Below are 14648 nucleotides of genomic sequence, written 5' to 3'. Positions count from 1 at the left end.
CTGTCGTGCATTCTGATGCTAACGTAGGAACACATAGCAGGACAGCAGCACAACACAGGACAACACAAGCAGCAGGAACAACAGCTACAGCAGAATAAAACATTAACAGCAAAACAAACTCCTTTAATACTCTCCCACCTCCTTACACACACAGAACTTCAACTCCAGAACAAGCCACCTCCAGGCTTCCAGTCCTTCACCCCAGGCTCTCAAACTCGCAGACTTCAGGCCTCCAATCTTTAGTTTCTGGCCTGGACTCCTAAACTTTAGACATGTTATTTAATTTGCTGAATAATTACAGAAACATCTTATTTTAGTTCAGTTTTCTAGCATCTGTTATGTTTTGCTTTTCAATGTAGAAAATTGTCTACATCACAAGGAATAGAATAGATTTCGTCTACTGTCCTTTATCAGCAAAATTATGGCAATTATATATTGATAAGGTTATTGATTGGCTCTTGTTTGCCATTAATCTACTCCACAAAGTTCAGTTTTTGTTGCTGCAGGAGTATTCAGCTGCAAACCTCACACCAACACAAATATGGCCATAACTCTTGAAGTTGGTTGTCAACTGGGCTATATCAGATCAGGAGTCCTAGATTTGTGGACACAGCTCAGTACATCGCAAAATCCAACCTCCCCTCCATGGAATCTGTCTACAGTTCTCATTACCTCAGAAAGCAGCTAACATTATGAAAGGCCTCTTCCACCGTAGCCTCTCTTTTTCCTGCTTCCTGTCGTGCATCTGAAAGCACAAACCACCAAGCTCAAGGACAGATTATATCTTGACCTGTCAGTCTACCTTGTCATAATTCTGGTGGTTGCTGGTTACTAGTGGTGTTCCGCAGGGGTCGGTGTTGGGGCCTCTTTTTACACTGTATATCGATGATTTAGATTATAAATTAAATGGTTTTGTGGCTAAGTTTGCAGATGACACCAAGATAGGTGGAGGAGCAGGAAGTATTGAAAAAATGGAAAGGTTGTAGAAAGACTTGGTCAGTTTAGGAGAGTGGGCAAAGAAATGGCAGATGAGATACAATGTTGAGAAATGTACGGTTGTACATTTTGGAAGAAGAAACAATCGGGCAGATTATTATTTAGATGGGGAGAAAATTCTAAAATCTGACGTGCAAAGGGACTTGGGAGTCCTAGTGCAGGATACCCTAAAGGTTAATTACCAGGTTGAATCAGCAGTAAGGAAAGCAAATGCTATGTTAGCATTCATTTCAAGAGGAATAATGTATAAGAGTAAGGAGGTGTTGATGAGGTTCTATGCGGCACTGGTGAGATGCCATTTGGAATACTGCGTGCAGTTTTGGGGCCCCTATCTTAGAAAGGATGTGCTGATGTTGGAGAGGATAATTCCTGGAATGCAGGGACTAACATATGAGGAGCGTTTGTCAGCTCTTGGATTGTATTCATTAGAGTATAGAAGAATGAGAAGGGATTTCATAGAAACATTTCGAATGTTGAAAAGGTTGGACAGAGTAGATGTGGAAAGGCTGTTTCCCTTGGTGGGTGAGTCCAGGACAAGAGGCCACAGTCTTAGAATTAGAGGGTACCCATTTAAAACAGAGATGAGGAGAAATTTTTCTAGCCAGAGGGTTGTAGATTTATGGAATTCGTTGCCACATACAGCTGTGGAGGCCCAATCCTTGAGGGTTTTTAAGGAGGAGATTGACAGGTATCTAATTAGTCAGGGTATCAAGGGATATAGGAAAAAAGCCGGAAATTGGAACTAGACGGGAGAATAATTTAGCTCATGGAATGGCGGAGCAGACTCAGTGGGCTGAATGGCCTGCTTCTGTTCCTTTATCTTATTTCTCTCTCTCTCTCTCTCTCTCTCTCTCTCTCTCTCTCACTCTCCGTCTCTCCCTTTCCCCCTCCCCCCATCCATGGAGGAAAATGAATAGTCAACTTTTTGCGCAGAGTCCCTTTATCAGCACTGTGCTGAGAAGGATTGTGATGAAGATCTCGCCCTGAAACATTGACTTTTCATGATTAGTTGTTGGTGATTTGCTCGCAACTCTTCATGTATGGACTACGGTAGCTTGGAAAGGAACTAGATCAAGTTGGAATGAGCAGCAAAGGATGTGTTAGCAATGCACATGGCTTCAGAAGTAGTTTAAATTTATTGTGGTAATTTATGAAAGAGTGGGGAAGAATGTGAGTTTACTTGAAAATATTTGTTGTATTACGACATGGTCAAAAAAGCCATCTCCATATTTCAGTACAAGTGAAGGCAGTGTTCAAGAAAAGCTTTTGTATGGTCAGAGACATGAGAGCTTTGGCTTAAAGTTTATCAGAAGAAATCGTTTGTTTAAACTAAAACTCAGGAAAATAACACTTTTAAATCTCTAGAGATACTAGATGAAGTTTAAATGATGCAAACTCTTAATCTGAAACGAGGCAGTTGAAGGTGCATGTAATCTCAAGCCGCTTAACTACCTTATGATAGTTCCACTACAGCTCTGTATATTCCAGAAACATTTTAACTTTACATCTTCTGGAAGAATGTCTGAAAGGTCAGAGAGGCCTGAGAGGAGGGAATTGTTCACTTGATCCTTGAATAATTGAATTACTCAACCTGAGTGTCAGTGGTTCAATTCTAGCAAGTATAACTCTTGTAAGTTTGTGACAAATTGAGGTTTCGAAAATTTGATAGGAATTTGGTGATTAGACATAGATAAGTAGATTGTTCCTTTAGAAAACTTGCAAAACTTAAGGAGTTTGTACAGCGAACAATAAATTGTTCAGTTGAAAGGTTAAATCACAAATTATATTTTGTGTACAGCAAAGTAGTTTAATGTAGATTTTAAAGGAAGTTGCTCTACCCTTTTTGCATTGTACCTTTTTAATGTTAAAAATGTTGTGTGACTTTGATGCCTTTGAACTCTGTTTGGAAAGAAAATTATCCAGAGCTCACTGATGAAACTAAAGAATTTTTGCACTCTGAAACCTAACTGGATCATTTTCTTAGACGAAACAGTACTTAGTAAAATGTTTGTCATTTGTCTCATGGCTTTGCACCAGAACACTTACATCACAAGGCAATTAGATTTTGCACGAGGCAAACTTTATATATAATTTTATATTTTAACATGCTGCCTAAATCACCAAGGGTAAATCATGCTTGACTAATCTGTTGGAGTTTTTCGAGGATGTAACCAGGAAGTTAGATGGGGGGAGATCAGTGGATGTAGTGTACCTCGATTTTCAGAAGGCATTTGATAAGGTCCCTCATGGGAGATTGGTGGGTAAAATCAAAGCTCAGGGCATCGGGGGGAAGACATTGGCATGGATAGAAAACTGGTTGACAGATAGAAAGCAAAGGGTAGCGGTGAATGGGTGTTTCTCGGAATGGCAGGTGGTGACTAGTGGGGTACCACAGGGCTCGGTATTGGGACCACAGCTGTTTACAATTTACGTCAACGATTTGGATGAAGGCACTGAAAATAACATCAGCAAATTTGCTGATGATACTAAGCTGGGTGGCAGTGTGGCATGTGATGAGGATGTTAGGAGAATTCAGGGTGACTTGGATAGGCTGGGTGAGTGGGCAGATACTTGACAGATGACGTTTAATGTGAATAAGTGTGAGGTTATCCACTTTGGGAGTAAGAACAGGAAGGCAGATTATTATCTGAACGGTGTAGAGTTAGGTAAAGGAGAAATACAAAGAGATCTAGGAGTCCTTGTTCATCAGTTACTGAAGGTTGTTACGAAATCCCGTAACTGGATCACTTACCAGCAAGGATAGAGAGGTCCGTTGAAGTCTAATGGTACTATTTTTAAAAGTATTTATTGATAAAGGGGCACAAAAATAAGATTAATGCAAACATACAGATAATATACGTCATCAATACTAAATCTAAAGCGCAGGTATGATCATAACCAATAAAACGTAACTCTATCATTGTCTAGGGGATAATGTATTGTCCGATGGAAATATAAAAGTCATTAGCTCGTTCAGGCTGCAGCGTTTTGGGTTTAAGAGAGGGAGGCGTTTAAACTTGCCCAAGTCTTTTATGATGTCAATCCGCTGAGTCAGGGGAGTGGGTTTCCCCGTTGTTAGCTAAAAAGCTGTTTTCCGTGGTTTCAGCCACCAATTCCTGCCACGGAATTGAACGCACGTGGCTTGGTTTCCGATGACCATCTGCTGTTACGTGGTCGCTTAACGTTTCTTCTGGTGCATCTGAGGGGTTGTTCCTACAGCCCCTCTTTTATTATGACTCGCAGGGTCATAGATGTCAATCAGGTTGGGTGTGATGCAATCTCTCCCTCAACCAGCCCACTGCCCGAGGGCATTCACATAGCAGAGCATCTCAATCCACAAATCTGTCTCCAAGAGACAATGGCCATGTCCCGTAGCTTTACATCGCTATGGGGGGGAGAAACATAACATCCTGCACGTCTCCCCCTCATGTCTTGGGCCCCCCTTTTGACTCAACCCAACAGTGATCTGGCGATTCTCACAAAGGAGGGGGCTACGAAAGTAACAAGATGAATGAGCAAGTGCAGCAGGCAGTGAAGAAGGCTAATGGAATGTTGGCCTTTATTACAAAGGGAATTGAGTACAAGAGCAAGGAAATCCTCTTGCATTTGTACAGGACCCTGGTGAGACCACACCTGGAGTATTGTGTACAGTTTTGGTCTCCAGGGTTAAGGAAGGACATCCTGGCTGTAGAGGAAGTGCAGCGTAGATTCACGAAGTTAATTCCTGGGATGTCTGGACTGTCTTACGCAGAGAGGTTAGAGAGACTGGGCTTGTACACGCTGGAATTAAGGAGATTGAGAGGGGATCTGATTGAAACATATAAGATTATTAAGGGATTGGACAAGATAGAGGCAGGAAATATGTTCCAGATGCTGGGAGAGTCCAGTACCAGAGGGCACGGTTTGAGAATAAGGGGTAGGTCATTTAGGACAGAGTTAAGGAAAAACTTCCTCTCCCAGAGAGTTGTGGGGGTCTGGAATGCACTGCCTCGGAAGGTAGTTGAGGCCAATTCTCTGGATGCTTTCAAGAAGGAGCTAGATAGGTATCTTATGGATAGGGGATTCAAGGGATATGGGGATAAGGCAGGAACCGGGTATTGATAGTAGTTGATAAGCCATGATCTCAAAATGGCGGTGCAGGCTCGAAGGGCCGAATGGTCTACTTCTCCACCTATTGTCTATTGTCTAAATAGTTGTGGAATGGGTCGTAATTAACATTCTTTGAGTTTAATGATTCAATTTTCATCTCATGATCAACTACTCATTCGTGGCAGTAGTCTTATTTTTATATCACTGATTTTCGATTTCATGTGATTAGAACCAATGGCAATTTACTGCAAATCACTGCAAAATACCCCAATTGCATTCAGAAGTGATTATTTAATACTTGATGTTATATTGGAATTTTCAAAGTTCTTTATTCTTTGCCTTTGAGTCATTAGCCATTTTTCCCCTAATCATTTTCATAAATCAACTCATTAGTCTACTTTTACCATATAGTTAACCTATCCAAGCATTAGCACAATACCGGAAAGGCAAATTTTTGGAGTGTTGGAATTCACGTTCCTGGTATTTCTAAATAGAGTGGAAGTAATTTTTTTGTGGAATAAGGTGGTAATGGATTAAAAATGATTTCTCAATGTGTTATGTGACCCAATTAATTCATTTGTAGCCCCATTCTGTAGTATTATGTTACGTAATTCCTTATGTATTTTGCCTTTACTGCCAATATGAAGTATTATAGCCAATGTGCATTGACTCCAGAGCTTACAGTTTGGTTTGTATCTAAGACCAGGAAGGTAGTTGCAATACCAAATGAGATTTACTATTTTATATACTATGAGTGAAGGTATTTAATTTCTTAAAAGTCATGAGGAACCACTTTTAGATACTGTGTAATAAACCAGATTTGATTACTGTTGGAAGTGGTCACAGTATGATAGAATTTACCCTGCATCCCTTCATTTTAAATGGGAGAATCTAAAACAGGATGTATGAGTATTGCAGCTAAATAAAGGAAACTACAGAAGATTGAGAGAGGAGCTGGTCAAAGCTAATTAAAAGGGAAGGTTAGTAAGGTTGACGATAGAGCAGGAAGGTGTGAAGTTTCTAGGAGTTTGGAAGATGCAGAGTCGGTTCATCCCAAAGAAGAAAAATCTTTTTAAAGAGAGAATGAGGCAAATGTGACTGATAAGAAAAGGCAAAGACAGCATAAAAGCAAAAGAAATGGCACACCATATAGCACCAATTAATGGGAAGCTATAGGATCAGGAAACTTTAAAAAAACAAAAAAGCAATGAAGAGAGAAAAGATGAACATGAAGATAAATATTGGACTGGTGGAAAATGATGCTGATGAGGGGCAAAGAAATGATGCATGAACTGAATAAATATTTTGTTCACTGTGGAAGACACCTGTAGCATGCAGGAAATTTGAAAGTGTCAGGGGGCAGAAGTGAGTCATTATTACTAAAGAGAAGGTGCTTAGTAAGCTGAAAGATCTGAAGGTGGGAAAGACACCTGGACCAGATAGACTACACTCCAAGGTATTCAAAGTGTAGCTGAAGAGATTGTGGAGGCATTTGTTTTGATCTTACAAGAATCACTCACTTCTGGAATCACTCACTTCCAATAGACTAGAAAATCATACATCACTGCTCTCTTTGAGAAGGGAGGGAGGAAAAATGCAGGAGATTATAGTTGTGACTTTAACAGTACTTGGTACTTGGTGACACATGATAAAATAGGATAAAGTTAGGTTGCCTGACAAATCAGTTGGAATTCCTTGAGGAGATAATAGGCAAGAAAGGCAAAGGAGAGTGAGTGGATGTAGTTTACTTTTCAGAAGGCTTTTGACAAGGTGCCAAACATGAGGCTGCTAAACAAAATAAAGCCTTTCTTGATTACAAGAAAGGTACTACATGGACAGATAACCACAAAGTACACTGCAGATGCTGTGGTCAAATCAACATGTACAAACATGCTGGATGAACTCAGCAGGTTGTGCAGCATCCGTTGAAATGAGCAGTCAACGTTTCGGGCCAAGACCCTTCGTCAGGACTGAGGAAGGAGGGGGCCGGGGCCCTATAAAGAAGGTGGGGGAAGGGTGGAAGGTGCCAGGTGGAAAACCAATCAGAGGAAAGATCAAGGGGTGGGGGAGGGTAAGCAGGGAGGGGATAGGCAGGACAGGTGAAGAAGGAATGTAAGAGGTGATAGGCAGCTAGAAGTGGAGGCAGAGTGAAAGTGGGATGGAGGAAAGGAGAGGGAGGGAATTACCGGAAGTTGGAGAATTCGATGTTCATACCAAGGGTTTGGAGACTACCTCCTCTCTTACCACCATTCAGGGCTCCAAACAGTCCATCCAGGTGAGGCAACACTTCACCTGTGAGTCTGTTGGGGTAATCTGTTGCATCCAGTGCTCCCAGTACAGCCTCCTCTACATCGGTGAGACCCAACGCAGATTGAGGGACCGCTTCATTGAGCACCGCTCCATCCGCCACAACAGACAGGATCTCCTGGTTGCCACTCACTTCAACTCTGCTTCACATTCCCATTCGGATATGTCCATACAAGGCCTCCTCTACTGCCATGATGAGGCCAAAACTCAGGTTGGAGGAGCAGCACCTCATATACCGTCTGGATAGTCTCCAGCCCCTTGGTATGAACATTGAATTCTCCAACTTCCAGTAATTCCCTCCCTCTCCCTTCCCCCACCCCACTTTCACTCTGCCTCCACTTCTAGCTGCCTATCACCTCTCTCATGATTCTGCCTTCTTCTACTACCCATAGTACTTTCCCCTTACATTCCTTCTTCACCTCTCCTGCTTATCCCCTCCCTGCTTCCCCTCCCCCACCCCTTGATCTTTCCTCTGATTGGTTTTTCACCAGGCACCTTCCACCCTCCCCCCACTTTCTTTATAGGGCCCCTGCCCTCTCCTTCCTCAGTCCTGACGAAGGGTCTCGACCCGAAATGTTGACTGCTCATTTCAACGGATGCTGCCCGACCTGCTGAGTTCATCCAGCGTGTTTCTACATGGATAGATGATTGGCTGACTAGCAGAAGTCAAGAAGCAGAGAAATTTCTTTTGCTAAAGGATGTTGAATCTGGAATTCACTGCCACAGATTGTTGTGGGGCCAAATTATTGGGTATATTTAAAACTGAGGTTGATATTCTATTGATTAGTAATGTCATCAGAATTTACAAGAAGAAGCCAGGGAAGTGGGTTGAGGGGAGAAATAAGTCAGCCATGATGGAATGGTGGAGAAGACTCAATGGATTGTTTGGCGTAATTCTGCCTCTATGTCTTATGGAACTTCAAATATGAAACTTTCATCTGATAAATCTCATTTCACATAAAAACACAGTGCGTCATTTGGATCCAAGATTTTGTCTGATGTTCCCTAAGTATACTGACTTGTATTCTGTTTTGCTTTCCACAGCTCTGAAGCACTTGACAAAACAAGTATTAAACAGTATGACAGGATTCATAGCACTTCCATCCGTTTTGCAGCGAATTCTGCAGGTGAGTTTTGAAATCACTTGGATTACTTCTTCATTCATCACAATTTCACCCAGAATTTGTTGGAACAGAGCATGTAATGAGATCTGATGTATAGTAAGTATTCTGTTATATCCTTCCAGTTCAAATATTTTCACTCAGGAAATTAATGATAAAGAAAACTGATGCTTGACTGATGACTTCTGAGTCCTAAGTAAATGATGAGAGCAATAATCTTTCTCCTTAACCAATTCATTCAAATTGGAAGAAACTTTTAATTTATATGGAAGGAAGTATGGACTCAAGCAATAAAAAATGCAATGGAACTGAAAATTAAATGGATTAAAGAAAAAACAAACAAATGAGGAACAATAAACTTTTAAGATCCTGAAAAGAAATTTTGTATTTTCAGTCATGAGATTCTGTAAATCAATTAATTGCCTTGTGTGCTTCCATGGTGAATGGTATGTTGAAACTGCTTATTGTCTCAGTAAATTAATCCTTAGTGTGAGTTTTATACTGTGGTGTAGATTTATCAATTCCTTGTCAGGAAACCTCCATTGTTCTGAGGTGAGTAGTATGGGCAGAAAAAATCTTCCACCAGTTTGAGTGATTTACAATGTGTTTATCCACCTTGTTACAAGTTGATGCTTTAGTTTGTGCATGCACTGTGAATTCACCATTATTTTTTCAACGGAGCCTGGGCTGTTGACATTTTGTGGCAATTTACTTTGAAAGAAAATTAAAAACCATCAGCAAAACAATTATTTGGGAAGAATTAGCCGTTCTATGTCATTTCAAGAGATGAATATCATGAAACCAACCTTGCTCCAAAACTTAACGTTTGTGTAAACAGAAGTATTCTAAGATTTGCTCTTATGTTTGTGTATCATAGAAATATTGACTTTGAAGCAATGTTTCACTGAATTAGAGTTGCTGGTCTGGGATTTTTCAATCCCAGATATTTCCCATGCAGTCGATGCTTGGCCAAAGTTTGGGGTGCCTCATATTGGGTTCACAGCATTCTAAAGGGAGAGGGTGAGCAACCAGAAGTCCTGGTACATTTTGATACCAATGATATGGGTAGGATACAGGAGGATATCCTGAAGCGACAATATAGGAAGTTAGGTAAGAAAGCTGAAAAGCAGGACTTCCTGGGTAGTTATTTCTAGATTGCTAGCTGCGCCGCGTGCCAGTGTGGGTAAGAATAGGATGATTTGGCGGATGAATACATGGCTGGAGATTGGTGCTGGGCGCAGGGTTTCAAATTTCTGGATGATTCTGATCTCTTCTGGGAAAGAAGAGATAACATGTACAAGAAGGATGGGTTCCACTTGAACCCAAGGGGGACCAGAATCTTTATGCTTACACTTGTTTGAGCTGTTCGGGAGGATTAAACTGATTTTGCATGTGGATGGGAACTAGAGCTGTGGAAGGACAGTTGGTAGACAAGTAAATGCTTTGTGTAGTGACGCTGTGAGGAAGGATGATAGGGCAAAATTACAGTCAGTGGTATGAGTTGAAGTGAAACATGGGGGCAAAATCAAAAAGGGTGATGAATAGAGGACTGAAAATGGTAGATTTGGACGCACACATTATACAGAATGAGGTAGATGATCTTGTGGTGTATTTAGAGATTGGGGGGTATAATGTGGTCATCAGAGTCATGGCTGAAGAAGATCATAGTTGGGAGCATAACATCCCAAGGGTATGCATTGTATCAAAAGGACAGGCAGTTTAGCAGAGAGGGTGGCATGGCTCTGTTGGTAAAAAATTAAATCAAATCCTTAGAACGAGGTGACATTGGATCAGAAGATGATGTGTCCTTGTGTGTGGAGTTAAGAAACTGCTAGTGTAAAGGACCCTGATGGGGAAAATTAGATTGGTGCTGGATCCCTAGAGAGGGAATTTGTCAAATGCCTATGAGATAGCTTTTTAGAAAAGCTTGTGATTGATTCCACTAGGGGAAAGACAATTCTGGATTTGGTGTTGTGTGATAAACCTGATTTGATTAGGGAACTTAAGGTAAAGGAACCCTAATGAGACAGTGATCATAATATGAAAGAGTTCAGCCTGCAGTTTGAGAGGGAGAGGGTAAAGGAACAATGAGGCATCCATGGCTGACAAGGGAAGTCAAAGATAACATAAAAGTAAAAAAACGAAGGCATAAAATAAGGCAAAAATTAATGGGGAGTTAGGGGATTGGGAAGCTTTTTTAAAAAAATCAACAGAAGGAAATGAAAAAAACATAAAGAGAGAAAATATAAACATGAAGGTTATCTAGCCAATAATATAAAAGTTTGTTCAGATATACAGTACAAAGAGTAAAAGAGACATGATACTGGATATTAGACTGCTGGAAAATTACACTGGAGAGGTAGTTATGGGGGAGAAGGTAATTGCAGATGAACTTAATAAGTATCTTGGTCAGTCTTCACTGGGGATGATATTAGTTTGCTAGAAATTTGAGTGTGTCGGGGGCAGTAGTGAATGCATTTGCTGTTACTGAGGGGGTGGTGCATTAGTAATGATCTTTCAAGTATCAATAAATTCTGGAATGGTTCTGGTGGGCTGGAAAATTGCAGTTGTCATTTCACTTATAAGAAGGGAAGGAGGCATAAGAAAGGAAATTATAGGCCAATTAGCCTAACCTCAGTGGTTGGAAAAATGTTGGATTCCATTATTAAGGATGAGGTGTCAGGGTACCTGGAGACATATAATAAAATAAGCTAAAGTGAGCATGATTTTCTTAAGGGGCAATCTTACCTGACAACTCTGTTGGAATTCTTTGAGGAAATAACAGGCAGATAAAGGAGAGTTGATGGAGATTGTTTACTTGGATTTTAAGAAGGTCTTTGCCAAAGTTCACACATGAGGCTGCTTAACAAGATAAAGGGCCATAATGTTACAGGAATGATACTAATATGGATATAAGATTGGCTGACTGGCAGGAGGCAAATAGTGGAAATAAATGGAGTCTTTTCTGGTTGAATGCCGTGACTGGTAGTGATTCCTGGCACTGAAATGGTTAACGTATGAGAAATATTTGATAACTCTGAGCCTATACTTGCTAGAGCTCAGAAGACAGAGGGGTGGATCTAATTGAAACCTATCAAATATTGAAAAGTGTAGATAGAACGGATGTGGGAAGAATGTTTCCTGTAGTGGGGGAGTCCAAGTCCAAATGACAGAACCTCAAGATAGAGGAACATCCATTTGGATCAGCAGTGTGGGGGAATTTCTTCAGCCAGAGCGCAGTGCATCTGTGAAATTTACAGACAGACAGCTGTGGAGGCCAAGTCATTGGGTATATTTAAAGCAAAGGATGATAGTTTTTTTTATTAAGTCAGGGCATCAAAAATTATAGAGAGAAGGCAGGCAATGGGATTGAGGGGGAAAATAAATCAGCCATGATGGAATGGCGCAGCAGATTTGATGGGCCAAATGGCCTAATTCTGCTCCTCCGACTTGTGGTCTTAATGAATGACTTGCCCGCTGGGAATCTGTTCCTTTTTGATGATGGATTCTGGAATACAGCCACATGCAATGTGATCCATTTATCTGCTCAAATGCACCGATTCATGGGAGATCTTTTACTTTTAGGCTTACACTAAAGAGTTTTTTAGAAGATTGAGAATGACATTGCAGTACCTTGCATTCTAAGCTCATTCTGCTGCTTGTTACGTCCAATGGAAACACTACACGTACATGAACTGGATTATGCTGCTTGTCAGCTGGCTGTCCTGTAGAGGACTGCCACCTAGCGGCCATGAATGGGTCAGTTTGCTCCTGACTTCCACACCAAACCAGGAATGATACTGCTTCGGAACTGAACTCAGTATCAAGACCATGAAAATATTCTGATATGCTGAGTCCCTCTCCTTTATTATTTAATTTAATTATAAATTTTAATTGATTTCTCATAATAAATATGTTAATAACTAAGGTTTTTTTTAGATGCTTGTAATTTTGAATTACTTAAAACCTTTTGAAGGACGTCATTGATCACAGATGCTTAGAGCCTTTTTAGTAGCCTTTTCTGTAGCTTTCGATGGCAATGAGCTATCAAAAACCACAAAGGCTGTTCAGACCACAGGGCCTTGGGTTTAACTGCTTGAGACACATTGCAATTTGTGAACTGCTATGCTTCACAACATCTGAGGCAGCAAAGGCGTTAGGTCAAATTAACCCACAGAACTACAGAAAGGAAGCACAACTGTTGAATCATGCCAGTTCATTATTCATTCCTTTTTATAGTTATTGGTGGAGTACAATGAATCAACTTTTACACTAAAGGTATAACCAAACCGCAAGCTATGTATTACATGTCTATTGTGTTAGAATATAGCAAGGTACAAAGTCAGATTTCATAAGGATATAAATGAGTCAGTGACACAAGTGGCATTTGGAATTTTTTTCTCAAGCTGTTGAGTGAAATTGGCATTACCAATGTTTACTGTTCATCTATGAAGATACCAGTGTAGAGAGAAGATTGACTGTCTAGCAGGAGGCAAAGATTGGAAGTCAAGGGAGCCTTTTCTAGTTGACTGCCGGTGTTCCGCAGGGGTTACGGTTGGGTCCAGTACTTTTTACGTTATGTTAGTGATCTGGATAATGGAACTAATGGCTTTGTGGCCAAGTTTACGGGTGATAAAAGATAGATGAAAGGGCAGATAGTGTAACGGAAGCAGGGGCTCCATAGATAGACTTAGATAAATTTGGAGAATGGCCAAAGAAATGGCAGATGGAATACAGTGTAGGGAGGCGTATGTTCAAACTTTAGAGTCAATTTATTGTCGAAGTACCATATCCAGCCCTGAGATTCATTTTCTTGTGGGCATTCACAGAAAATAGAAACATAATAGAATGAACAAAAGACTGCATCCAACAGGACAAGCAACCAATATTCAAAAGATGACAAATTGCGAACATAAAAAGAAATAAATAAAAGAAATAATAATAGTAAATAAATAAGCATTAAATGACAAGAATGAGATGAAAAGTGCTTGAAAGGAAGTCCTTAGGATGTGGGAAGAGTTCAGTGATGGAAGCGAGTGAAGTTGTCCTCTCTGGTTCAAGGGCTTGATGGTTGAGGGGTAGTAACTGTTCCTTATTCTGATGCTGTGGGTCCTGAGGCTCTTGTACCTTCTGTCTGATGGCAGCAGCAAGAAGTGGGCATCTCCTGGATGGTGCGGGACATTGATGGTAGATGCTGCTTTACTGTGACAGTGCTATGACAATATATGACCATGCAATTGGTAAAAGGAATAAAGGTGTTGAACATTTTCTAAATGGGGAGTAAATTCAGAAATTGGTCCAGATTAGAGTGTTTGTGGAGAGGATGTTTCTAAGACCAGAAGGCACAGCCTCAGAATAGAGGAAACAGGGATAAGGAGGAATTTATTTAACCAGTCTGTGGTGAATCTGTAGATGGTTGAGGAGGCCAAGTATATTTAAAGTGGAGGTTGATATGTTCTTGATTAGTAAGGGCATCAAAAGTTACGAGGAAAAGGCAGGAAAATGGCTTTGAGTAGGAAAATAATTCAGCCATGATTGAGTGACAGAGTAGACTCAATGGCCTTATTCTGTTTCTTTATCATATAATAGTTTCATGGTCTTCCTCTGAGAAGATGCTGGTGAACCATTGCTTCATGCCCCGCTATCACCATGAAGTTATTTCCAGAGTGCTGTTCAATAGGGCATCCAGCTATACTGACAGAATATATTTCTAAATCAACTTGGAGGGAAACAAAGAGGTAGTGTTCCCACATGCCTGCTACTCTTTGTGTTGGCAGAGTAGTTGAGTGATCAACTACAGTGACTTTCTTAAATGGTGCATGCTGTGGCTACTGCTCACCGTTAGTGGAAGGAATGCATGCCCATTGTGCTTTATGTAGTGTCAGCTGAGCAAGTTTCCTTGCTCTGGATGGTTTCAAGCTTCTTGAGAATGGTTCGATATGCATTGATCCAAATCAGTGAATATTATTTTAATCATTAAGTTGTGCTTCTAATGTGTGCTTTTAAGTGTTAGAATGGCTTTGATGAATCACTTGTCACAGGATACTCAGCATCTGACCTGTCACAGTGGTATTAGATTTTTCTTTGTGACTGGAGGAGTAAACTCTCATCATTGATGACCCTTTGGGATGATGA

General features: G+C 40.7%; 1 protein-coding gene across 3 annotated transcripts in view; it reads left to right on the top strand.

Moving 5' to 3' along the window:
* Nucleotides 1–14648, top strand: part of vps8 (VPS8 subunit of CORVET complex) — a 607159-nt gene that overhangs the window by 257586 nt on the left and 334925 nt on the right. For all 3 annotated transcript variants that reach the window (XM_059967078.1, XM_059967079.1, XM_059967080.1), the window contains one exon: nt 8437–8519. In XM_059967078.1, coding sequence (XP_059823061.1) covers nt 8437–8519 — 83 coding nt within the window. The remainder of the gene's footprint in view (nt 1–8436; nt 8520–14648) is intronic.

This window comes from Hypanus sabinus, chromosome 4, assembly GCF_030144855.1.
Source record: "Hypanus sabinus isolate sHypSab1 chromosome 4, sHypSab1.hap1, whole genome shotgun sequence".
Classification (NCBI taxonomy): Eukaryota; Metazoa; Chordata; class Chondrichthyes; order Myliobatiformes; family Dasyatidae; genus Hypanus; species Hypanus sabinus.
The sequence above is the reverse complement of the archived record's forward strand: the minus strand, read 5'-3'. Positions and strand labels throughout refer to the sequence as shown.